This window comes from Hyaena hyaena, unplaced genomic scaffold, assembly GCF_003009895.1.
Source record: "Hyaena hyaena isolate Hyena2069 unplaced genomic scaffold, ASM300989v1 scaffold_379, whole genome shotgun sequence".
Taxonomy (NCBI): Eukaryota; Metazoa; Chordata; class Mammalia; order Carnivora; family Hyaenidae; genus Hyaena; species Hyaena hyaena.
The window spans coordinates 1,348,278-1,371,528 of NW_024081011.1; the positions used below are offsets into that span (position 1 = coordinate 1,348,278).

Here is a 23,251-nt window from a genome sequence, read left to right on the forward strand (position 1 = left end):
GGGTAGAGCTCCCATGGCTGGTTTGAGGCTGTGACCGCAGCTGCCTTGGTGAAAGGCGCAGGAGCAAGACATGGACGCCTTCTCACCCCGTCATTGTGTTGACCTCAAACGCCTTGGTCCAGCAGCCCCGTTCTCCATCCTCAGCTTCCCGAGCGCTGCCGGCCTCGTTAGCGCGGGAGAAACCCACTAATGGTAGAAGGAGCGGCAGCCGGGGAGGCGCGCTCGCCAGATCCTGGCCGTGCTGGTGACCTGCGAGTGGGCAAGTTGCTTAAAGAGTCCATCATCACACTTCGGTGTATCCTGGAGCGGAGAATGTGTCACGTGGGAGCAGCATGGCCTGGCGCCTCAGCCCGGGTTCGGATCCTGCCTCTGCTACGTGTGTGACCTTGGGGAGGTTCCTTCACTGTCTGTGTTTCATGGGCTGTCACCAGAAGTGGCATGCCATGCCCCTGTGCCCTCTGCGCAGGAATGAGAACCTTCCGTGTTCCCCAGTCTCTAACCCCTTCCGTTTAGAGGCAAGGGGGGGGGAAAAACCTGGTTTGGGACATGATATTTCCTTTTGCTGACGCCTCCTGGATTTGAGGAAGTGTTTCCATTTATTCCCCAACAGGAAGGGACAGGGTCTGCGTGGGAGCAATTGGGGCTGCTACCTTGGAGGGGAACACACGCTTCAGGAAGTTCAGAAACGAGCCAATGCCAAGCAGATCTAAGTGAGAGAAGTATTGGCACCCAAAACAGAAATTCAGCCTTTCTTTTCGGAAAAATAACAGATGCCTGAATGCCAGTGGCAAGGAAGGGAGAGGCTACTGGTTTGTTTTTCAAGATCTCTGTAAGGAAAGAGCGATTTTGCTCTGTTTCATCTTGATGCTCTCTGTTCTCCAGAAGAAGAAATAGAGGCTAGCGGGAGCATCTCTTTTAGCCCTTAATTAATTAGGGTCTTCTGGAATATGCACTAATACTTTTTCTTTTGAAAAAATTTTGACTTTTTATGGGGCGCCTGGGTGGCTCAGTCAGTTAAGCGTCCAACTTCGGCTCAGGTCATGATCTCACGGTTCGTGGGTTCGAGCCCCGCGTCAGGCTCTGTGCTGACAGCCAGCTCAGAGCCTGCTTCTGATTCTGTGTCTCCTTCTCTCTCTGACCCTCCCCTACTCATGCTGCCTTTCTCTCTCTCGGGAATAAATAAAACATTAAAAAAATTTTTAAAAAGAAAGCATTTTGACTTTTTAGCTAGACTGTCTGTTCCTGGAAGGTCCGTCAGCCTGTGTCCCTGCGGGCCCTTGCGCATAGCTGAGCGTGTGGAGAGCAGTTGGCATGTGACTGGGTGAGGTCCATTTTGTCCTCCCTTTTGTTTTCCAGAGCGAGTATATTGCCCCGTGTGACTGTCGGCGGGCCTTCATCTCTGGATTTGATGGCTCTGCGGGTGAGTTGCCAGCTTTTCTGTCTGTTCCTTCTGTACTTTTGTTCCCTTCCCAATAATAACGGGACCAAGCTTCGGCCTGTGATAAGACCAAAAAGAGAATGCAAACCGGACACTCCCCCTTGAGCGTCCGCAGAAAGGTGTGAACTCCCAGCATCCTCTAGTTCCCTGAGGTCAGCTTTTAGTGGCCCTTGTCTCTGTGCTTTTGCTATTAAAGTTTTATTTTATTTTATTATTTTATATTTTGCTATTACAGTCTTAAACATTTTTATTTAAAAAATGTTTTCTGTGGGGATGAGCACTGGGTATCATATGGAAACCAACTTGACAATAAACTATTAAAAAAAATAAAATCCTAAAAAAAAGTTTTCTAGCTTTGCATTGAAAATAACGTATGTATAGAAAACCATATCAATTAGACTGAAGATATGTGTGTTGCTAGCACTCTGAATAAGAAATGGGCCACTAACTGCACCCCAGGACCCCCACCTTAGCTTGCTGGCCCTGTGTAATTCTCCCAAGTGCTTGCTTGGCTTCTGGGTAATTTCGCTTTCAGTTTAAATAATAAAGGTGGGGGTGCCTGGCTGGCTCAGTCGGTTAAGTGTCCAACTCCGGCTAAGGTTCATGGGTTTGTTAGGCTCTGTGCTGACAGCTCAGAGCCTGGAGTCTGCTTCAGATTCTGTGTCTCCTTCTCTCTCTTGCCCTCCCCCACTTGCACTCTGTCTCTCTCCCTCTCAAAAATAAATAAACATTAAAAATTTTAAATAATTAAGGTGAATGTGGGTGCCCTGCCCTAACTTTTCCAAAACTGTCCTGCCCTTGAGTTTTAGGGTGTTTTTTTTTTTTCCTCCTTCAGAATCCCATCTGTTAAGCTAGTTAGACTCAGCAAGAGCCGCTTCCTTTCATGTAGGTGCTCGAGTTGGCTGGCCCCTTAGGATTGCTTTTGACTGGCACCTCTGCCGAAAGCCTTGAGTTCTACCAGGCCTGTAGGAACTGAGGGCAGGTAGGGTTGGGAGGCGTCAACCCCCAGCTGGTGACCCGTGAGTCACCATGAATACTTAGAGTCCACTTGGTTTCTCTCAGAAAAGGTGAAACCGTTCCTCTGGGGTAGAGCAGATCAGTGTGCTGGAATCATTTCCACCTCTGTGCTGTTGACCATGAGGCCATTTTGACCATAGGTGCATAGTCCTCTGTTCTGTTGGCCTTGACTCGTGCTGCGCAAATGGGGTCCCTTGCAGGGACCAGGCCTCAGGCAGCCTTCAGAGCTTGACCCACAGCTCGTTCTCAGTGGCCTTGTCTTCTTTTGCCTAGAGCTTTCTCTGGAGTCAGAGGCTCATCTGCCCCATTAGAGTGAGTGGTGGGGTGAGGGCTGGGCCACAGGGCTCGTATTGCTCACTGCACTTGCCCACCTGCCGCCACTGTGTGCAGCTTCTCTGGTTGTCAGAAACACATCTCTTTTTTTTTTTTTTTTTTTTTTTTTTTTTTTTTTTTTTTTTTTTTTTTTTTTTTTTTTTACTCCCCTGCTGCAGGCACGGCCATCATTACAGAAGAGCATGCGGCCATGTGGACCGATGGACGCTACTTTCTCCAGGCTGCCAAGCAGATGGACAGCAACTGGACGCTCATGAAGATGGGTGTGTAGAGGCCAGGCCAGCCCAGCTTCACTTGGCCAGCTTTGGGAAGGTTCCCAAGGGTTTTATGAGGCCATAGACCCTTTTGAGAATTCAGGGTGTCTTAGTCGGCTAGGGCTGTCATAACAAAATACCATGGACGAGGTGTCCTAAACAGCGGGAATTTGTTTTCTCAGTTCTGAAGGCTGGAAGTCGAAGATCAGGGTGTCAGCATGGTCAGGTTCTGGTGTCAGCCCTCCTCCTGATTTGCAGACGGCCGCCTTCTCACTGTCCTCACATGACGGAGAGAGAGATCTCTTTTCTTCTTTTTAAAGGGCCACCAATCCTATCAGATTAGAATTCCACCTTTTGTACTTCATTTAACCTTAATTACCTCCTAAAATCCTTCTGTCCAGATATAATCACATTGGGGTTGGGGCTTCAACGTATGAATCTGGGGGGACAATGAATCCAGTTCATGGCACAAGAAAACCTTCTTTCTCTCACATATACATGCACATACACACACAGAAGCAGGCATTCGGGCTGTGGGGCTGTTATAAATGGACAAGCCAGTGGCCTTTAAACTTTCTGATTGCATGCCTCAATTAATGGCTCAGGGACCCTCAACATATATGTATACTTGTTTATAGTTTAGATATACATACTGGTGTCCTTCTGCGTTTCAAATGCAAGCAAAGATTAATTTCTTTATTTTTTAGAAAAAACGAATACAAATAGATTTCCTAAAACTTTCTGTTTACACTACAGTGAACCATTCAGTGTACCCTGGGGTATGGGCACTCTCTTTGGGGACCATGTTTCCAGCTGTCAGGTCTGTTAGCACTTTGGGGGGCAAAGTATCAGAGGAGCAAATTCTGCTCGTTCCTTCCAGTAGGTGTGTGGTGGCCCCAGGGAACGAACCCTCCTTCCTTCCAAGTCCATCCCTGGTGTGCCGTGTCTTCCCTAAGCCCCCTTTCTTCAGGCTTTTCTGGTGGGTTTGGTTGGGAGTGATTCATCCCTGGGGTTTTGCCAGATATCTGTCTGCTAGGAAATAGCATGACTTCATCCTATAAAAGTTGTACTAGGGACATTAAAAGAAACTTCGTTAGTAAGTGGCTTTTTAGCGGTTTGGGAAAAAAATAGCAGAGAGTCAAATAGCAAAATAACAGCTCAGTGCCAGCTTTTAGGGAGTTATTTGGAATTGAAGTTCATGAGCTCATTTCTTTATAAATCTTTGAACTTCCCCTCTGTGGTTATGTGGTTATCAGCAGACAGGAGAGAAAATAGTGAAGATAAGTACTGGTTTAGAATATATGAACTTTCACTCTAAATATACATGTATCTCACCAACGTGTTAACTTTTTAGTAAAAATCTCATCAGTTAAGAAGCATGCATCTGAACATAGAAGGTATTGGCTTGGATTAAAGAAAAACTGAAATATAAAGTAACTTCAGTTCCTTTCTTGAGGCTTGTTTGGAGTAGTATGTGTGACGAGTCCCTTGGAAACGGGAAGGGCTCTTTGCTCTCGGGAGTCAGAAAGCCAGGGAGCCATTGTAAAGATGATGGTGACAGGTACCTGTGTGTACCTCTCTTAATCTTTGAGAAGATTTCTTTGCTATGAAGACTTGTGGTCAGCCCTCCAGTCAGGCCTGGCTGAGGGACGGGGCTCCCCCTCTGACACCCTGCCTTCCAGTGAGGGGAGTGTACCAAGGTGCATGTTTCCCTTACCTGGTGTGGGATGTGAGGAAGGCCCCCAGCTCCCAGCCTTCACCAGTCACCACCCAAGTGCTCTTCAAGTGACCAGTAGTGGTGAAGTGACCCAAGGCGGAGAAGATGTTGTTCGCAGTGACACACGTACCTATGTTGCAGTGATTCCCATGGTGCTGTTTTTCCTAGAAGTCGACCGAAAATCTTGCCTTTTCTTTCTTTGTCTTCTGTCTTCCTCTTGTCTTGTGCTTCTGTCTTAATACACCTGGGAATCAAGGGGCGCCTGGGTAGCTCAGTCGGTTAAGTGTCTGACTCTTGATTTCGGCTCAGGTCACGATTTCGTGGTTCGTGGAGATTGGGCCCCACGTTGGGCTCTGTGCTGACAGCACAGGGCCTGCTTGGGACTCTCGCTCTCCTTCTCTTTCTGCCCCTCCCCTGCTTGTGCATTCCCTCTCTTTCTCGCTCGCTCTCTCAAAAAAGAAAAAGAAAAAATATACCATCTTATACTTTTTGCAGCCTTCCAGGATTAAGGGAAGTTCAGATTTTCCAAGTGCCACCAGTCTACCTTATCATGATGTTGGTGAATTGCTTCCTTCTGGGTAGGACTATGAGCTCGGGTCCACTGGGAATTGTTTCTTCTCTGTTCTTTCCTGTGTAGGTCTCAAGGACACACCAACTCAGGAAGACTGGCTGGTGAGTGTACTTCCTGAAGGATCCAGGGTTGGTGTGGACCCACTGATCATTCCTACGGGTGAGTGAGCTGGAGTTCTTCCAGCTTGAGTGAGGAAGTGGGTTCTAGATGCCTCTCCATTGTCCTTGTTCACTTGTGGGACGTGGATCCTTGGGGGTTCGGCATGACTTGATGTCATGACAAAGATCCAGGGGAGGAGAAGAGTTCTGGCAGAGAGGCAGGGGAAGGCTGTTGGTGAAGGTAACCTTTTCGTGGTTCCTCAGCCACACGCCCAGCGCTGGGCCACGGGAGGGTCAGCTTTCAGAAGGTGCTGGGTTCTTGAGGCCCTGCTGCCTGCCTTGGCCGAGATGCCATTCAGTTCATGCATGGCTGGGCCACATGTATTTCTCCCCAGATTACTGGAAGAAGATGGCCAAGGTTCTGAGAAGTGCAGGCCACCACCTCCTTCCTGTCAAGGAGAACCTTGTGGACAAAATCTGGACAGACCGTCCTGAGCGCCCGTGCAAGCCCCTCCTCACACTGGGCCTTGACTACACAGGTCAGAACTGTGCCGCACCCAGCAGGGCCCCCACCCATCTCCCCTCCACCTGTCACCACTCTCTCCCATCCCTGTCCTCTGAATCAGACTTGAGCTCACGGGAGGATTTTGCCCCAAGCTGGCACAGTGGGGCATTTCATGAAAGCAGGAGCTTTATTTGTTTCCACGGTTGCTATTTACTTACCACCTACTTTGCATAATTTATTCTCGCCCTGTTCTTCTGGGCAGACCTTTGGCTGCGGCTAAGATGGCTTTTTTACTAGCCTGTGGCTCACTGCCTCTCTCACATGTCTGGTATTGGAAACAGGGCTGAGGGGTTTCTGGGTTCCATTTCCTTTTCTTTGGCTCACATTTGCAGGCTTACTCCCAAGGCCCGCCCACCCTCCATCTCGTACCTTCTGCTTTAGAGGCTTTGGGGCATGGGTGGGGTTCTTTGGCCTGTCTGATAGCGGTCAGCGAAGAGCAAGTCTATGAACTGTTAGTGGGAGCTGAAAGTGTGGATTTATGGGTGAGGGATGCAGAGAGAGGCCAGGGAGGTGGGGCTGCAGGGGAGGCAGTCGTGTGCTAGAAACAGCAGAGTAGAGGTGGATGGGGGATGTCTGGAATGTAGGCAGATTGCCCAGAGGGGTCCTGGGAAGAAAGCATTACAGCCCGGACTCTTGCCAAGTTTTAAACAGCATTCCCGAGCTGATCTTCAAAGCCGTGTTGGTTGTGGGGGCAGCTCCCAGCTTGCTCTCCTTGTGACGCCCTCACCAGAGGGTATTGCAGCGTCAGGGGGTAGGTCCAGTGAGTGGCCCAGGGTCAGCTAAACATTTTCCATCGGCATGTTTTGAATTTTTAAAAAACTGAATCAGAGGCTCTGACCTATTACTTGTAGGAGAGGGGAGAGCAGATGTTGGGGGTAAGACTCGTGTTCAACAAACACGAGCGCCTGCTATGTGCAGGACGCTGTGCCAGGTGCTGGGTGAAGGAGAGGGACGGTTGCCCTGCTCCTGGGTGGCTTCACCGGAGGTGAAAGTACCGCTTTGTGGCAGGGATGGTGGTGGTTGTGCTGGGGCTGGGGTGAGCTTCTCCCGCGCTACTGTCCCGTCCTGGAGAGCCGCGGAGGCCCTGGCTGTGGCAGCACACATGTGATTTAGACGCAGTAGTCCCAGTGAGCCAGATCACGGGGTTCTTAGGTCTTAGCACGAAGGGGCGAGTGTTTCGGCTCCAAGAAAGTAAAGTGGTGGTGACGGTCCCCTGGCCTGTACAACTGGGGGCGTTTTCCCTGCTGGGCAGTATGTTCTCGTAGCTCCCTATGCCCCTGCTATTGTGCCAGTCCTTACCCGGAAGTGTAACTATTGCTGGTTTAATGATCTGCCTTCCCTTCTAGGTTGTAAGTACCCCGAGGCCAGGGACTGGGTATAGCCCAGAGCTCTAGCCGCAGCAACCAGTACAATGCCTGGCAGATATCTGTGCCTGGGAGGTCTGTATGCTTCCCAGACATTTGCTGGATGAACAAATGTATTCATTTTGTCTGTGAGGCAGTCAGGGCTCTGGAAAGTCAACAGGTTTGGACAGAGGCTTACATCCACGCCTTCTGCTTGCTCGAGCAACACGCGCCCTGTAAGATGTGGTACTGGCTCAGAAGGCTCAGATGGGTTCTCTCTCTTGGCTCCTGTGCGTCCGTGGAACCAGGGCCCGAGCCGCAGGCACATTTGCTTCTTGCAGGAACCTCCTGGAAGGACAAGGTTGCAGACCTTCGGTTGAAAATGGCCGAGAGGAACGTCGTGTGGTTTGTGGTCACCGCCCTGGATGAGATCGCGTGTGAGTGCTCTGGCTTTACTGTTTGGGCATGTTACCCAGTGTCTCCCTGGGTTCTCTGGGAATCTTTGTGTTCATGCACATCAGCTTTCTGAGTGGCCAGGGAATAAACAGAAGACCTATGTCACCAAATGATTATACGATACACCAAGTAGGATGGAGAAAGAATTACAGAGGATGGAGGAGAGGAATGTAGCTTTGCCCAGAGTGGTATTACAGCCAGAGGCTGATGTTAAATCTGTGGTGGATGTCCACTCCTGGCCAGTCCCTTCAGGACTGTGACCCCTCTGAGGAAGGGCATTCCTTCCTAACAGATTGTGTCTGTCAACATTCATGTGTCTCTATAGCTGTAGAAGTAGCATCATAGGAGATTTTTTTTTTCTCTATGCTTTTCCTGTAGGCCCCTCCCTATATTCTTCACAGTGAGAATGTTCTAGAAATATATTAACTTTTGTTTTTATTTATTTATTTTGAAAGAGAGAAAGAGAGCATGCAAGCGAGAATCGCAGAGAGAGAGGGAGAGAGAATCCTAAGCAGCCTTCCCACTGTCAGTGCAGAGCCCCATGTGGGGCTTGAACTAATGAACCACGAGATCATGACCTGAGCTGAGATCAAGAGTTGGAAGCTTATGGGGTGCCATGGTGGCTCAGTTGGTTAAGTGTCGACTTCAGCTCAAGCCATGATCTCATGGTTCATGAGTCTGAGCCCCACATTGGGCTCTGCACTGACAGTTCGAAGCCTGGAGCCTGCTTCAGTTTCTGTGTCTCCTTCTCTCTGTCCCTCTCCTACTCATGCTCTGTCTAGAACATAGGCACCCCCTGTTCTAGAAATATTTGTCCCTCAGAAAACTCAGGGACTGAACATTTTTCACCAGCTTTTTTAATACAGTAGCAATTTCTGAATCTTTAGACCTTAAACAACCCGCATACAATTGTTTAGTACCTTGTCATCCTCTAGAACCTGAAGGAATCTTGGTGAATCTTCCCATGCCATCTTCCATCTTCCTTTTCTGACTGGATTTGACCAAGGGTGACTGAGAAGAGGCACTACCTTATTTTTTATTTTCTCATTAGAGAAAGAGACCCTACTACACAGTGTCCTATCTCTCCAGTCCCCAGCCCCAAAACTTTGTCAGGTATCAGTGATACTTGACATCTGTCAGTGACTTCTATCCTTCATTAACTAATAACCTCGACATCAGGGAAGATAATATATATGAAGTTAATTTCTCCCTTTGATTTTAAGAAAACATATTCCCATTGTGGAAAACCTGGAAAATGTAGAGGAAGTAAAAAGAAGAAAAAAAAGCACCTATAATTTTGTTACTGAGAGATAATCACTGTTAATATTCTGTGCATTTATAATTTTGTAGCTTGATTTTTCCAACGTTTCAGCATACTCTAAGCAAATATAATCATAATTTAAGTAAATATAAATATCCCGTCATATGGTTACACCATAATATACTTACCCATTCCCCTAAGGATGACCTTTGGGTTATTTTTGATTTTCCGGTGATTTTATGATGATGCTACTATCAAAATGTTAGTGCATCAAAATCTGTGTCTTTGTTTCTGATAAGTTTCTTCTGTTTCTGGTTGCTGTAAGGGGGGGATTACAGGGTAGAGGGTGTGTGCGTGGTAGGCCTTTGGACCCATCTTGGCATTACCTGCTAAAATTGTTTACAGTGGACAGGAATATGCCTATCTTGCCACACCCTTCCCAGTCCCAGGTACTGTCGTTTTTATTTTTACTTTTAAAATTTTTATTAAAAATTTTTAATGTTTATTTTTTGAGAGAGAAAGAGAGAGCGAGCAAACAAGTGACAGGAGAGGGGCGGAAGGGGGGCGGGTGCAGAAGATCTGAAGTGGGCTTTGTGCTGATAGCAGAGAGCCCGAAGCAGGGCTCGAAATCAGAAACCATTAAGATCAAGACCTGAGCCGAAGTCAGACAGTTTTAACAGACTGAATCACCCAGGTTCCCTGGTTCTGTTGTTTTTAAAGTGCTAGTCTGATAGGTAGAGCTTCATTTCTTTACTGTGAGAAGCCATTATTTTAAAGTAGAGGTAGAACTTTCCTCACTAGGGTTTTTTTTTTAAATACTGTATTCTTCAGGAGAGCAAGCATTAGGTGTCTGGAAGTTTTGGGACCCTAGCTATTCTCTCTGCCGACCCCTGTCGTTTCTTAAACATACAGTGATCTCCCCAAACTCCTTTAACACTGGCGGTAGGTGGGTCCTCCACTCCAGTTTGGTATCATAGCAGACCCTCGGGTAGGCTCTGATTTGGGTGTCATTCATGGGCCTAAAGGCCACCACTGACTCCCTGTTTTTGTTCCTCTGCTGGGAAGCTCCTCCTCCTCAGGGCTCCTTGACTTTTAGCCAGAGGGCTGTAGTTGGGCTCCCCTCCTCCTCATGGGTGGGTCTCTAGTTTTCTACTTTACTTTGTTTCCTTCAGAAGGGAGAGAGAGTGCTTGGCTCTTTTCCCTTCACTTGGGAGTGCCAGGTTACTGCTGCAAGGCCAGGCCTGGCAGGTCACCACCAGGGGGACGATTTCAACTCTTTGTTTGCAGGGTAATCCTCCCGTTTTTTGACTAACTTCCATTCTGTTCCTGGGACAGTGATATGGCAGCGTCAGAAACAGTTTTGGTGCCACCATTTGGCGGACATGAGCAACTGCAGCTCAAAGTGGAACCAGGAAGTGAGGTTTCCTGCTTTTCTGAGAGGTGCCACTGAATCCTTCCACGGAAGCCTTTCCATGGGTGCTGAAGCGCTTCCCTGCCCTCCAGGCTATCACTTATAATCTCAAGTCAGGCAGGTGACAGGGCTTTTTTTTTTTTTTTTTTTTTTTTTTTTTAAAGGGCTGTTCAATCTCCGAGGATCAGACGTGGAGCACAATCCCGTGTTTTTCTCCTATGCGATCATAGGATTGGAGGCAATCATGTGAGTGTGGGCCACACTGGGAAGTCTTTCCTTCCTCACAGCTCCTCAGATTCCCCGTCTCCCCATGCCGGTCAACCCCGTCCCTGCCTGACATCCTGCTGATGTACTGCTTTTCTTCTGCCCCTCTTTTCCTTTCCCTTCTTGTCTTCCTTAACAGTAGGTATTTTTTTTTACATCCTGCCTCTCAATCTCCCGAATGACTTGAAATCTATGAAAGTATCTCTAGTCCTAGACGATAAAAGAAATTACTAGGCAGGGACATCAGAACAAAATTGGAATGAGTCTATTTCACAAAATTCCTGCTGCGGAGTCTTGGTCGGACCACACATTTGATTCTAAGTTTTGTAGCAGCCAGGGTTAAGGGATATGTGGACTCAGTTATATAATCCTGGATCCACAGTTCAAATAAGCCCAGGCATTTTGAAGGTCAGAAATGACACTGTTTATATTAAAGCCTTGTCGAACTGTTTATATTAAAGCCTTCCTGCAATTGCTCTGCTATTTGGATGGCTCTTTATTCAGCTTCCATTTATTAAGTTGATGAGGTCTCTGTTGGGTGCTAGGGTGAATGAGAGCCAGGGTGCCAGGCTAGAGTTGGGGAGATAAATATCTCTTCAGGGGCTTCGGGGCATGTAAGTGGGCACTGACCCATCAGTGGGATAGGTATAGGTGTTACACAAGGGGCCTGACATAAACTTGGGGGTCAGAGGAGACTCTTGGGGAAAGTAATATTGAAGCAGGGATCAAGGGCACGTGTGCGTTGGCTAGGTGAGTGGGGAGCGAGGAGAATGGTGATCTAAGCAGAGGGAACGACATTTTCAGTGCCTCTGGGCAGGAGAGGGCACGCTGCCTGAGGAGGGCCTGGAGCAGTTGTGTGGTTGGAACATAGAGTGTGAGGCCAGAAGGTGAGCAGGGGCCACATAAATGAAGCCCCGTGAACTGTGTCCAGGAGCTCGGACCTCTATCCTGAGGACACTCAGGAGCCGTTGAATGACTTTTTCACAGGGAGCCACATGATCAGGTTTGTAAATCATAAAGAATACCATGGCTGGGAAACCTGGGCTGGCTGGGGCAGACTGGATGCAGGGAGGCCAGTTAGGAGGCTGTGGCGCTAATCCAGCTGAGAGACGGGGGCAGCCGGAGCCTGGCTGGTGACTAGGCAAGGCCGCAGTCACAACTGGACAGGTGTGAGCAGGATTTACACTATAGGCCAAGGATCTTAGTGGAGGGAACGGACAGTGTCCAGGCCCGGGCTTGAGGAATGGGGTGGACGGTGATAACATACACAGGGATAGGCATACAGTTTGGGGAGCAGAATTTGGGAAAGGAATGGGGAGCAAGGGGAAGCTGCTTGGTTTGATTGCTAGAAGATGGAGCCTGATGTGTATATGTGGGTGTGTGCTTCCCAACCCCCATCCCCAACTTACATATCCTCCTTTTCTGTCACCTCACCTCTGGCCCCTCTGCAGGCTCTTCATTGATGGTGACCGCGTAGATGCCCCCAACGTGAAGGAGCATCTGCTTTTTGACTTAGGCCCAGAAGCTGAATACAGAATCCAGGTGCTTCCCTACAAGTCCATCCTGAGCGAGCTCAAGGCTCTGTGTGCCAGTCTCTCCCCAAGGGAGAAGGTGTGGGTCAGCGACAAGGCCAGCTACGCCATAAGCGAGGCCATCCCCAAGGTTGGTAGCCCTGAGGCCCATCCAAAGTCTGCCACGTTCCAGCTGCCAGCCCCTTCCCAGTTCTGGCATCATGCAGCTTTGTCTTTGAAACAGAGGTTGTTCTGGAAGATCTCTGGGTCTGGCTGTCAGATCAGAGATGTCCTGTCCCTGCATGAGCCCTTTGGGCTAGAGCCATATTGAGAGTCTGAGGGCCCTTAGAACTCACTGAGTCCGGTGGTGTTCAGTGTGTGGCATGAGAGGTGAGTTTAGGTGGTATACACTCAGACTTAGGTTTATTTAAATACTATCTGTTTTAAAAGCAACTTAGTGTATACTAGGAAAAATATTTCTAGTATTTGAGACCATGATGATATAAATTGTTTCTTAAGACAGAATTTTAAACAAACTAAGTTGCTTTAAAGATGGTCTAAAGAGGGGTGCCTCCTGGGTGGCTTAGTTGGTTAAGCGTCTGACTTTGTCTCAGCTCATGAACTCGGGGTTGAGGAGTTCGAGCCCCATGTTGGACTCTGTGCTGACAGCTCAGAGCCTGGAGCTTGCTTCAGATTCTGTGTCTGCGTTAACCCTGCTCATGTTCTGTCTCTCTCTCTCTCAAAAAATAAATAAACATTAAAAAATATTTTGTAAGTAAAGATAGCCTAAAGAAAAGTATTGTAACTGAAGGTCTAGAGGCCAGGCAGCCAGGGTAAGAGCCGTGTTGGTGGTATGAGACCTCTGGGAAACAGTACTCTGTGTGTGCTCCTCCCCCACCATGTTTTATAGGCTAAGGACACTGAATGCCTGGAGGGGCTTGGGAAGTTGGGGACTTGTTGAAAGTCAAATGATAGTGATACCCCTGCCCTTTACTTAGCCCTTGCTGGGTTATGCTAAGCAGTGAACACCTGTCCCCTCATTTTAGCTAGGGCTCAGGGCAGGACTGGAATCCAAGGCACCTTGGATGTAGCCTTTTTGAACATTCTGCCTGGAGCCTCTGGGTGCCGAGTGGCCTTTAGCAAGCCCAGGGGTCTCCTCTCTTCTCCAGGCCTGGCACACTGAGACCTTGCTTGCCAGTGTGCCCTGCCACTCTCACACTGTATGACACTCAGTTGCTCAGAGATTTGCTTCCTTGATCTAAGTTAGGGGATCATGCCTGCCTTCTCTGTTTCATGAGGGCTATGCACGTAGGAGCGAGGGAATAAGGAGCCTAGAAAGAATGAAAGCCTTCCAAGAAGCTCTGTGCGAGTGCAAGGTGATCCTAACCGCCCCCCCCCCCCCTCCATAATGCAGGGCTGGGCTCTAACTTGTTCTCAAATTGGGAAGGGTCTTCCCCAGCCCTATATGATCAGACCATGAATAGTAGGTAGTTTGCGATCCCTGAGCAAGACAGGGGAAGGAGCAGGACTTTCTCACGGTCATGTGTGTCCCCAGTGGGAAAAAGCCTCCTTTGTGCTTTTTCAAGAAAGGGGTTATTTCAGTCAAGCTTTGATCTGTTAGTGGACTCTGACCATGACCGTGGAGGCTTGAAAAGCATTATCTTCCTCATGGCCGGCAGCCAGCAGGGCCAAAGAGCTGAAGATGTGGGGGACAGAAGAAAAACAATCTTGTTTGATGTACTTTACCTTTTGGAAGAATTCAAGCTGAGAGTCATCCACCAAAAGGGACAGGTCTTTGATCCCCAGGCGCAGCTCCATGGGTCCTGAGCGGGAGCTCTTCACATGGTCTGTCTTCAGTGTGATGTGCGGGTGAAGAGGTGATTGCTTTGGTCTTGGGTGAATGGAGCCAGGCTCAGTTTCCCACACTACACCTTTTGTCCCAGGACCATCGCTGCTATATGCCTTACACCCCCATCTGCATCGCCAAAGCTGTGAAGAATTCTGCCGAATCAGAAGGCATGCGCCGAGCCCATGTGAGTAAAGCAGCCTGTGCGGAAGACGGAGTGTATGGTGGTTGGAAGGCCCAGTTCCTCACCTGTTGTGTGGCTTTGAGCCTGGCACAAGGTCGGACATTCTTTGAGCCTTCCAGCATTAATGAGAGAATGAAATAAAATACTGAGTGGACTAGGTCTTTACAGAGTCTAATGTACAACACAAAAAGGGCATGGATGATGATGATGATGGTGATGATGATGATAATGAAAAAGACGATGATGCCTCTTAAAAGGCCCAGAGTATGTTTCAAGACCAAGTGGTGGGTCTAGAAAGGCCCTTTCCTTGTTGTTGCCTGAACTACTGAACAGCAGGGGAGCCCTTTCCCTGCTGGTGGGAATTGCTGCGTACTTGTTCACAGGAAGTGCCTGCAGGGACAGCCCTGATGTCTGGTGGTTGAGCCGATGGGTCCAGCCTTCTCAGTACCACCTGAGGCCTGGGCACTGAATTTGCCTGCTGATTTTCAGTAATATCTTGTAAAAAAATGTCTCTATTGTTTGCACAGATTAAAGATGCTGTCGCCCTCTGTGAACTCTTTAACTGGCTGGAGAAAGAGGTGGGTTCTTAGTCTTGTTCAACACATGGATGTAGATTACTCAACAGTTCTCAGAGGCACCTCCGTGCTCTGATGACCATAAGGTCTAAGGTCTTCATCTAATTTTAGTACTTGCTTTTGGCAGTCCTTTCTGGAAATTTGGTGTGCGTGTATTTAGAAATTTTTTTTGATTATAGAAAATAGTAACACAGATGAAAAAGGAATTTCCTTAACAGAGAGGATTCTTTTTGGGTCAAGGCATTGTCTTATAATTAAGTGGAATTTTATTATGAGGAAAAATGACTCACAATAATATTATAGGCAAGCTGACTATATTAAGAGAAAAAGATCTTTCAATTTAAGAGTTAAAACTTTATAGTTAATTGCCTCTTGGCCATTAGTTTCTTGCCCTTTCATTCCTTATGGTTGACAGCAGGGGGACTTCTTTGTGCTGTTATTAAACAGTCTCAGGTTCCTTTAAATATCATATAAACAGCTCTTTAAAAGTAGCTTAAACTGGAGGGTCGCCTGGGTGGCTCAGTTGGTTAAGTGTCCGACTGCGGCTCAGGTCATGATCTCACAACTCATGAGTTTGAGCCCTGCATCGGGCTCTGTGCTGATAGCTCAGAGCCTGGAGCTGCTTCAGATGCTGTGTCTCCTTTCTCTGCTCCTTCCCTACTCACACTCTGTCTCTTTCCCTCTCTCCCTCTCTCTCAAAAATAAACATTAAAAACATTTTTTTTTAAAAAGTAACTTAAACTGGAAAAAAGATCTCACCCTTATTCCTACCTGTGTCACTATTTTATTCCCTCAGGCTGTTTTTCTTCTGTGTGAATAAGTTTTACACACCTCTCAGCGTATAGATACAATTTTGTATTTTATTTTATTCAGTTAGTATCACGGTGTGAACATTTTCCATGTGCTTTGAGGCCTTAACAAGGATCCAAATTGTAAATGCATCGTGTGCTGACAGATGGTAGCTATACTCGTGGTGAGCACAGCATAGAGATGATGAATCACTGTGCTCTACACCTGAAACTAACATAACCTTGTGTGTCAATTATACTTGAATAAAAAAAAATTCACAGAAAAAGGGATCCAATCAGAGAGGTTGTGTTTAGTGGTTAGACCAATTTGCCATTGCTCCAGTTTTCACGTGTTTAGATCATTTTTAAATTTTTTTGCCATTATTAATCACCCTGTAATAATATCTTTGCGTTTATCTTCTTTATGTATTTAGGGTGACTTTCTCAGGACGATATCCTAGCAGGAGATGCTTTTGAATTTTTCAACTTGGATGGATTAAGTTTGGCAAGGTTTTAGGATAGAACACTGAGGCAGAGAGTTAAGTGAAAAATGGAAAGGCTAGAAACCCTTCTCCTTTAGATGGCTTTGGTTAAGAGTCTTGGAAGTTCCCTCCTGGTTAAAGACAAGATATCAGCTGTGTCCTGTAGGTTGGACAGCTGAGGAAAAAATAAGCTCTTAATGCATCCCATGTAACATGTAATAAACACGTGAATCTGTCACTCCAGATGACTCACTGAGCAACTTCCTTGTAGGTGCCCAAAGGTGGTGTGTCGGAGATCTCAGCTGCCGACAAGGCTGAGGAATTTCGCAGGTATGGATCCGTGCGCGCAGGAACCTTGTGGTCATTTCTTTGGCAAGTTAAATGAGGCTGAGAGGGCCCTGATTGTTAGCACAATAAAATTCTTTAAGCCACTCTGCTCTGTGTGCCTTTGTGTTCCAGACAACAGGCTGACTTTGTGGACCTGAGCTTCCCAACGATTTCCAGTACGGGACCCAATGGCGCCATCATTCACTACGCGTAAGGCATGCGGAGGAGCACGCTGCCTGGCTTTGCTGCTGCTTCTGCACAGGAGCCTGAGCAGGGGAGAGACATTATTCTACCAGAGGCCCCAGTGCCCCCTCCATGTGTCTGTTAAGACTGTTCTTATGTAGGAAATGAGGTCTTGTTTTCTCTAAATCTCCTAGTCTCTGCCTTTTGGGAGCCTCCGCTTAGGCTCAGGCCTATGGCATGATTGACATTCTTCACGATGTAATCAAATGGGTTGTCCCCGTTTCCTTTCTGTGGCTACAGAAGCCATATTCATAGCTCTTGATCATGGTGAATGGTGTTTGTCTTTCTTGATAATGGCAGCCTTCTTGATGCATGAGTCCAGACATCTTATGAACTCCATCACCTCCGTGCCGAAAACTTACCACTAGGTTGTTGAGCATACTGTTGTGGTGAGGGAGATAATCAGCACCCTTTCTTCCCTCCTTGTGGGCTTAAAGCTTGGCACCCAGCCCACAGGGAATTTTAGCAGATGACTTACAAGAGCCCAAGAGCCTGTGGACTCACAGAGCCAAGCATTCCTTTCACTGAGAGACGGGAGGGGCGCAGATAAGTTCAGGACTGATCTGTCTGTGGAGATGGTGGGAAATGGAACTTGGCATGGTTATTGGACTTCAGCTTCAGAATTGCCCAGTCGAATGGATTTGCCTTGTGTTGGGCCGTTTGAGTTTTTTGCTCTGTATCTGTGAGGTCCACAGTCAGGGGAAGAACACTTGGTCTGTCTCACTGGACTGTACTCGGGCAGAGATCCCTCCCCCACCCCCTTTTAATAGTTGCTTTTAGAGCTTTTAGTCTTGGGGCAAATTTTGAAGCTGTGTGGGAGATAGTCACAACTGTGATTGTGCAGCTCTCTCATATTTGTGCTTCTGGTCCAAAATTAAAATATCAAAAGGACTTCAGTTTTTGTCTTAATGTTTAATTCAGGTGCTGAATTTCTTGGCTGGATACTATCCTAGAATTTTGCATGTAATTAACGCATTAAAAAGAATTCAGATCAAGTGGGGGAGAAGTCTGCTTCTGCTCTGGCATTTTTTCACAATGGGCTGCAGGAAGCCTGTTGAGAAACAGGACGTTGCTTCCATGTCTGGCTGTCCTTTTCAGTCATTCGGCTCAAGTAGCCACTGATGCCCATAGTGCTGGAGACGGGGTGGTGCCTGGAAATGAGGGAGCTCTTCTCTCAGTGGCAGGGCAGAGACTTGGAATGCTCTTATTCCTTGTAGTATTTCCCAGTGCAGTGATTCTGCCTGGAAATGGCATGGGGAAATCAGATCACTTTTTAAAAATACTTCATGTTCATTTGGAAAAAGTGCTTCAGCATAAGAACATTGTGGTCTATTCCGTGAACATCCCTTTAGTTTTCCTCCCGAGTTGAGACATTTCCCTTCTACCTGTCTGGTGGCCTGGGAAGTGAGGAGGCCCCTTATAGGGTCAGGACTGAGGGAAGGACATGGGGGCTGAGGCCGGGGCCTGGGAACCCCACACACAGGGACTAGTGACTCCAGGCTGCTATATTCCCAGTTCTCAGGACTCTAGCTTGGTCCTGTTGCATCTAATGATTATTATTTTTATAGCCTTTACAATTATTTCATGAACATCTCTTTTGTCCCAGGCACAAATGGAGCTAGATATAAAGAAATATGTTGTTCTTTGCCTTCTCTTGAACTGTTTATCCATTTGGGGAGATAGGTCGACTGGGTCTTTGAGTCGTTCTAGAAGTTTAAATTATGTGGAATAGTTAATTTAGTGGGTAATTTTAATTTTGATGTAATTTCAGACTTACATAAGTTGTAAGAATAGTATAAGGAACTCTTATATGTCCCCCTCCCAGATTCAGGAAGTGTTTACATTTGTGGACTAATTAAGTTTTACTTAACTTTCTTAGGCCGGTCCCTGAGACGAATAGGACCTTGTCACTAGATGAGGTGTACCTGATTGACTCGGGCGCTCAATACAAGTAAGTGAACTAGGGCTGCCATAGAACTTGACGGTGTTGGGTCAAAGCAGTCGAATGGGGGGGGCAAGCCAGGCTCCAGCCGAGAGCGCTCAGCTGAGACTCTCACTCTGCACCTGCCACTAATGGACTCGTTCCCGTGTCTTGTTCTTTTCTTTCACCCATAGTTGAAAGAGCCCAGTGGTGACTCTTCCCACAAAAGACTGTTTGATAGGAATGTTTAGTTCTTGGCCGAGTGTTTTTAAATACTAAATAAATAACTGAAAGCAAGCTTTCAAAACCACTGGAAAGGCTTCTGCCCTAGCTCAGAAACTGCCTGCTAGCTCTCTGGACTTGCAAAGGCCTCAGGGCCTTGGGAAGTAAGGGATTCATTTTGAATGAATGAATGAGAAACTAGGTTGCCCCTGAATTTCTGAATTTTTGTCTTCACGTCTTGCTCCTTTCACACTCCTCCTCTAGAAAGTTTTTCAGAGGAGAACCCAAGATTTGGTTGGGTCTCGCTGTGGAATCCAGGGGAGGGAGCTGGAATAGGTGTTGTCTGCATTGAGAAGGCACGAGCAAGGCCTCTCAATGCCCCAGTCCCACGAGGGAGAGCCTGCTCTTTAAGTGAGCTCCGCCCCATACATGGAAACCACGGCCCAGCCTTGCAACACATGGGATGGTATTCATGATAACAGCCTAGAGCTCAGGGTGTTGAGGTTGTTTGGGTCCTGGTGTAAGTTTTGGTTCACTTCTCAATTTTAGCAGGATTCTAGAAGTTACCCCTTCTATGTCGCGGATATGGGTTAGTGTGTTCTAAGAGATACCTTTGGGTATTTTTACGGTTCAGTCGTTTGTTGTCCTGATGGGAGGAATTGGAGGTGGCTCGCTCGCTCTCTCTCTTTCTTTTTTTATGTTTATTTTTGAGAAATAGAGAAGAGAAAGTGGGGGAAGGGCAGAGAGAAAGAGAAGACAGAGGATCCCAAGCAGGCTCTGTACTAACAGGAGAGAACACGATGCGGGGCTCAGACTTACAAACGGTGAGCTGGAGTCGGACGTTGAACTGACTGAGCCACCCACGTGCCCCGGCCCTCTTTTGATAGAAGCAGGCTCCTCTTTATGTCATCCTCTTCGCTTTTGTTTACAACCCCAGTGATACTGTCTCCCATGAAATTCCTCGCATTGTGTGTATCAGGGCCTGACAGATTTATTGCCAATACATCAGGCCATCCTTGCATTCATACTTTGTCTCATTTAATTGTTTTTAAATATTTCAAATGTTTATTTATTTTTGAGAGAGAGACAGAGCACAAGCAGGGTAGGGGCAGAGAGAGGGAGACACAGAATCGGAAGCAGGCTCCAGGCTCCGAGCTGTCAGCACAGAGTCCGACACGGGGCTCAAACCCACAAACCATGAGATCATGACCTGAGCTGAAGTCAGATACTTAACCGACTTAGCCACCCAGGCGCCCCTCATTTAATTTTTTTAAATGACTTTATTGAGATATAATTCACATACCATACAATTTACTCACGGGAAGTATCCAATTAGTGGTTTTTAGTATATTCACAGAAGTGTGCAGCCATCACCGCAAGCGCTTTTGAAACATACTTATCACCCCTAGAAAAGAAACCCATGCCCATTAGCAATCACTTCCCATTTTCTCCTACCCAGGAAACCATTATTATGCTTTCTCTATATGGGCTTGCCTATTCTGGACATTTCATATAAATGCAATTATATATAATGTGTGGCTTTCTCTGCCTGGCTTCTGTCTTCAGGGTTCATTCATGATATAGCATGTGCCAATACTGTATTCCTTTTAATTACTAAGTAATATTCATTGTACGGATAATAATCCCATTTTGTTTATCCATTGATAGCCATTTAAGTTGTTTCTACCTTTTGGGTTTTATGAATAATGCTACTATGAATGTATATACAGGTTTTTATTTATTTATTTAAATTTATTTTTTTTAATTTACATGCTTTTATTATAGCATATAGTGCGATAATGATTTCAGGAGTAGATTCCAGTGGTTCATCCCTTATGTAGGATACCCAGCGCTCATCCCAACAGGTGTCTTCCTTAATGCCCCTCCTCCATTTAGCCCATCTCCCCACCCACACAGCCCCTCCAGCAGCCCTGTGGCTGTGTTTAAGAGTCTCTTATGTTTTGGTCCCCTTTCTTTTTTTTTTTTTGTATTATTTTTGCTTCCCTTCCCTTATGTTCAACTGTTTACAGGTTTTTAGATCTTCACTTATCTTGGGTATTTACCTAGGAATGGAATTGCTGAGGCATATGATAACTCCATATTTATAACCTTTTAAGGAGCTGAAATTATTTTCCAAAGTGGCTGCACTATTTTACATGGCCACCAGCAGTGTATGAGGGTTCTAATTTCTCCATATCCTCACCTATCTCATATTTGAGCAAAAGCTTATTTGGAGTGAAAACTAATTTGTCCTTTCCTTTGGAAAGGGATGGAACCACTGATGTGACACGGACCATGCATTTTGGGACCCCTACAGCCTATGAGAAGGTAAGATGGAGCAGAAAACTTGAGAGGGCCTCTCTGCTTTCATAAGAAGAGCATTGCTTTTAAGAAAAGGAATTGTGCTGGGCGCCTGGGTGGCTCAGTCGGTTAAGCATCCGACTTCGGCTTAGGTTATGATCTCACAGTTGGTGGGTTCGGACCCCGTGTTGGGCTCTGTGCTGACAGCTGGCTCAGAGCCTGGGCCTGCTTCAGATTCTGTATCTCCCTCTCTCTCTGACTGTCCCTTGCTCACGCTGTCTCTCTCTCTCTCTCTCTCTCTCTCTCTCAGAAATAAATAAAAAAACACTAAAAAAAAAAGGAATTGTGTAACTAAATTTATATGTGGGATAGTAAAATAGCTCATTACTGTGGAGTCAAGTGTATCTCCTTTATGATCTCCATTTAATTAATTGCTGGAGACATTTTAAAAGCATTCTGTCTGCTAAGGTCAAAGCAACTCAGATTCAAGTTTAAACAGCTTCAGTATTCTCTCAAGTCAGGAAACCTCTTTGGGGATGGGAGTGGGGTAGTGAAATGTATGCTTTTTACAAACAGCGTCTAGATTTGATTCTGAAAGCCACCCCCCTTCTTTTTTCAAGTTCAGCATTTCCATTTATAGGCTTAGCTCTAGGAACGCTCTGAAATGATATACACTGTTCAGTGTTTGGTCTGTCTGGCCTGGAAAGGAGGAGATAGCGGTGAGTTAGAGAGATGTGCACCACGAGTCTAGAGACTGGACTCGAGGCCTTCTCTGCTGTTTACTGGCTCTGTGCCCCTGAGTAGAGCACTTAGACATGTCCACAGAAGTGGGGATTAGAATTCCTGCCTCCAGGGCGGGTTGTAAAGCTTCCATGAACCTTGCAAGCTCCCGGATCAGTCACTATCCAGTGAATGTTGGTGGAGTCTCAGTGCATCTGTTTTTCTCAGAGCTCCTGCAGGAAGTTTATCCAAGGAAGAGGGTTTTATGCAGTGCAGTGGAGCAAACTTCATACTTTAGGTCCTGGGCCTCATCTGTTTGTAGGCATGAGCACCTTAGAGGAGTCTGGCCTTGGGTCCATGTACCTTTGGTGTGTCTCTTTTTGTTCTGGGTGAAGAATTCCAGACCAGATTGAAGAGTGTGGGTTTAGTCCTGACTCTGCATCTTACGAGCAAGCCACTAACCTTCCAAGCAGCACTCTCCTTATCCAGGCAGTTAGGGATAACCCCTGAGTGTAACATTGGTCAGGGGCACAGAGGCTGAGGCAGGACCTCCTGGCTTCAAGGACAGATGCTGCCACTTATGAAGTGTGCCACCCGGCATGCTGGGTAATATCTATGTCAAGTGAGGATGACCACAGCATCTCCATCATGACGTGTGGGATTAAATGGTCCATGCTTACTACCATGCCTGGCACAGAGGAATCGCTCGGTAAATGTTAGCTAGCATCCCCAGTACCTTCTCCTACTTCTAGTCTTTCTCATGCTCAGAGTATGTCAGAATGTTCATTATCAGGGAAGGATCTGGGGGGTCATCTCTCTGACAGTTCTCTTTTACTAAATTTAATTTCCAGATTTTCTGGAAAATTGGTCCCACGGCCAAGCTTTTTTTCTACCAGATTTTTTTTTAAATTTTTTTTACAAATAGTTTATTGTCAAATTGGTTTCCATATAACACCCAGTGCTCATCCCCACAAGTGCCCTCCTCCATGCCCATCTCCCCCCTCCCCCCCCACACCCATGAGTCCTCAGTTTGTTCTCAGCATTCAAGAGTCTCTCATGGTTTGCCTCTCTCCCTTTCCCCCACCATTTCCCTCCTTCTTCTCCCCCATGGTCCTCAGTTAAGTTCCTCCTAATCCTCCTATACGTGCACACATATGATATTTGTCCTTCTCTGCCTGACTTATTTCGCTCAGCATAACACCCTCAAGGGCCATCCATGTTGCTACACATGGCCAGATTTCATTCTTTCTCATTGCCATGTAGTATTCCATGGTATAGATAAGCCACATCTTCTTGATCCATTCATCCGTTGATGGACATTTAGGCTCTTTCCATGTTTTAGCTATTGTTGAGAGTGCTGCTGTGAACATTGGGGTACATGTGCTCCTATGCATCAGCATTTC

At 46.8% G+C, this 23,251-nt stretch overlaps 1 protein-coding gene across 2 annotated transcripts in view; it reads left to right on the forward strand.

The window, feature by feature from the left end:
• The window catches only part of XPNPEP1 (X-prolyl aminopeptidase 1), a 58,153-nt gene that overhangs the window by 26,423 nt on the left and 8,479 nt on the right, over positions 1-23,251 (forward strand). For both annotated transcript variants that reach the window (XM_039250719.1, XM_039250720.1), the window contains 13 exons: positions 1,357-1,420; positions 2,947-3,051; positions 5,397-5,489; positions 5,824-5,967; positions 7,678-7,773; positions 10,629-10,710; positions 12,180-12,390; positions 14,183-14,272; positions 14,797-14,847; positions 16,386-16,444; positions 16,574-16,651; positions 18,564-18,635; positions 21,095-21,155. In XM_039250719.1, the coding sequence (XP_039106650.1) occupies positions 1,357-1,420; positions 2,947-3,051; positions 5,397-5,489; positions 5,824-5,967; positions 7,678-7,773; positions 10,629-10,710; positions 12,180-12,390; positions 14,183-14,272; positions 14,797-14,847; positions 16,386-16,444; positions 16,574-16,651; positions 18,564-18,635; positions 21,095-21,155 (1,206 nt within the window). The remainder of the gene's footprint in view (positions 1-1,356; positions 1,421-2,946; positions 3,052-5,396; positions 5,490-5,823; positions 5,968-7,677; positions 7,774-10,628; positions 10,711-12,179; positions 12,391-14,182; positions 14,273-14,796; positions 14,848-16,385; positions 16,445-16,573; positions 16,652-18,563; positions 18,636-21,094; positions 21,156-23,251) is intronic.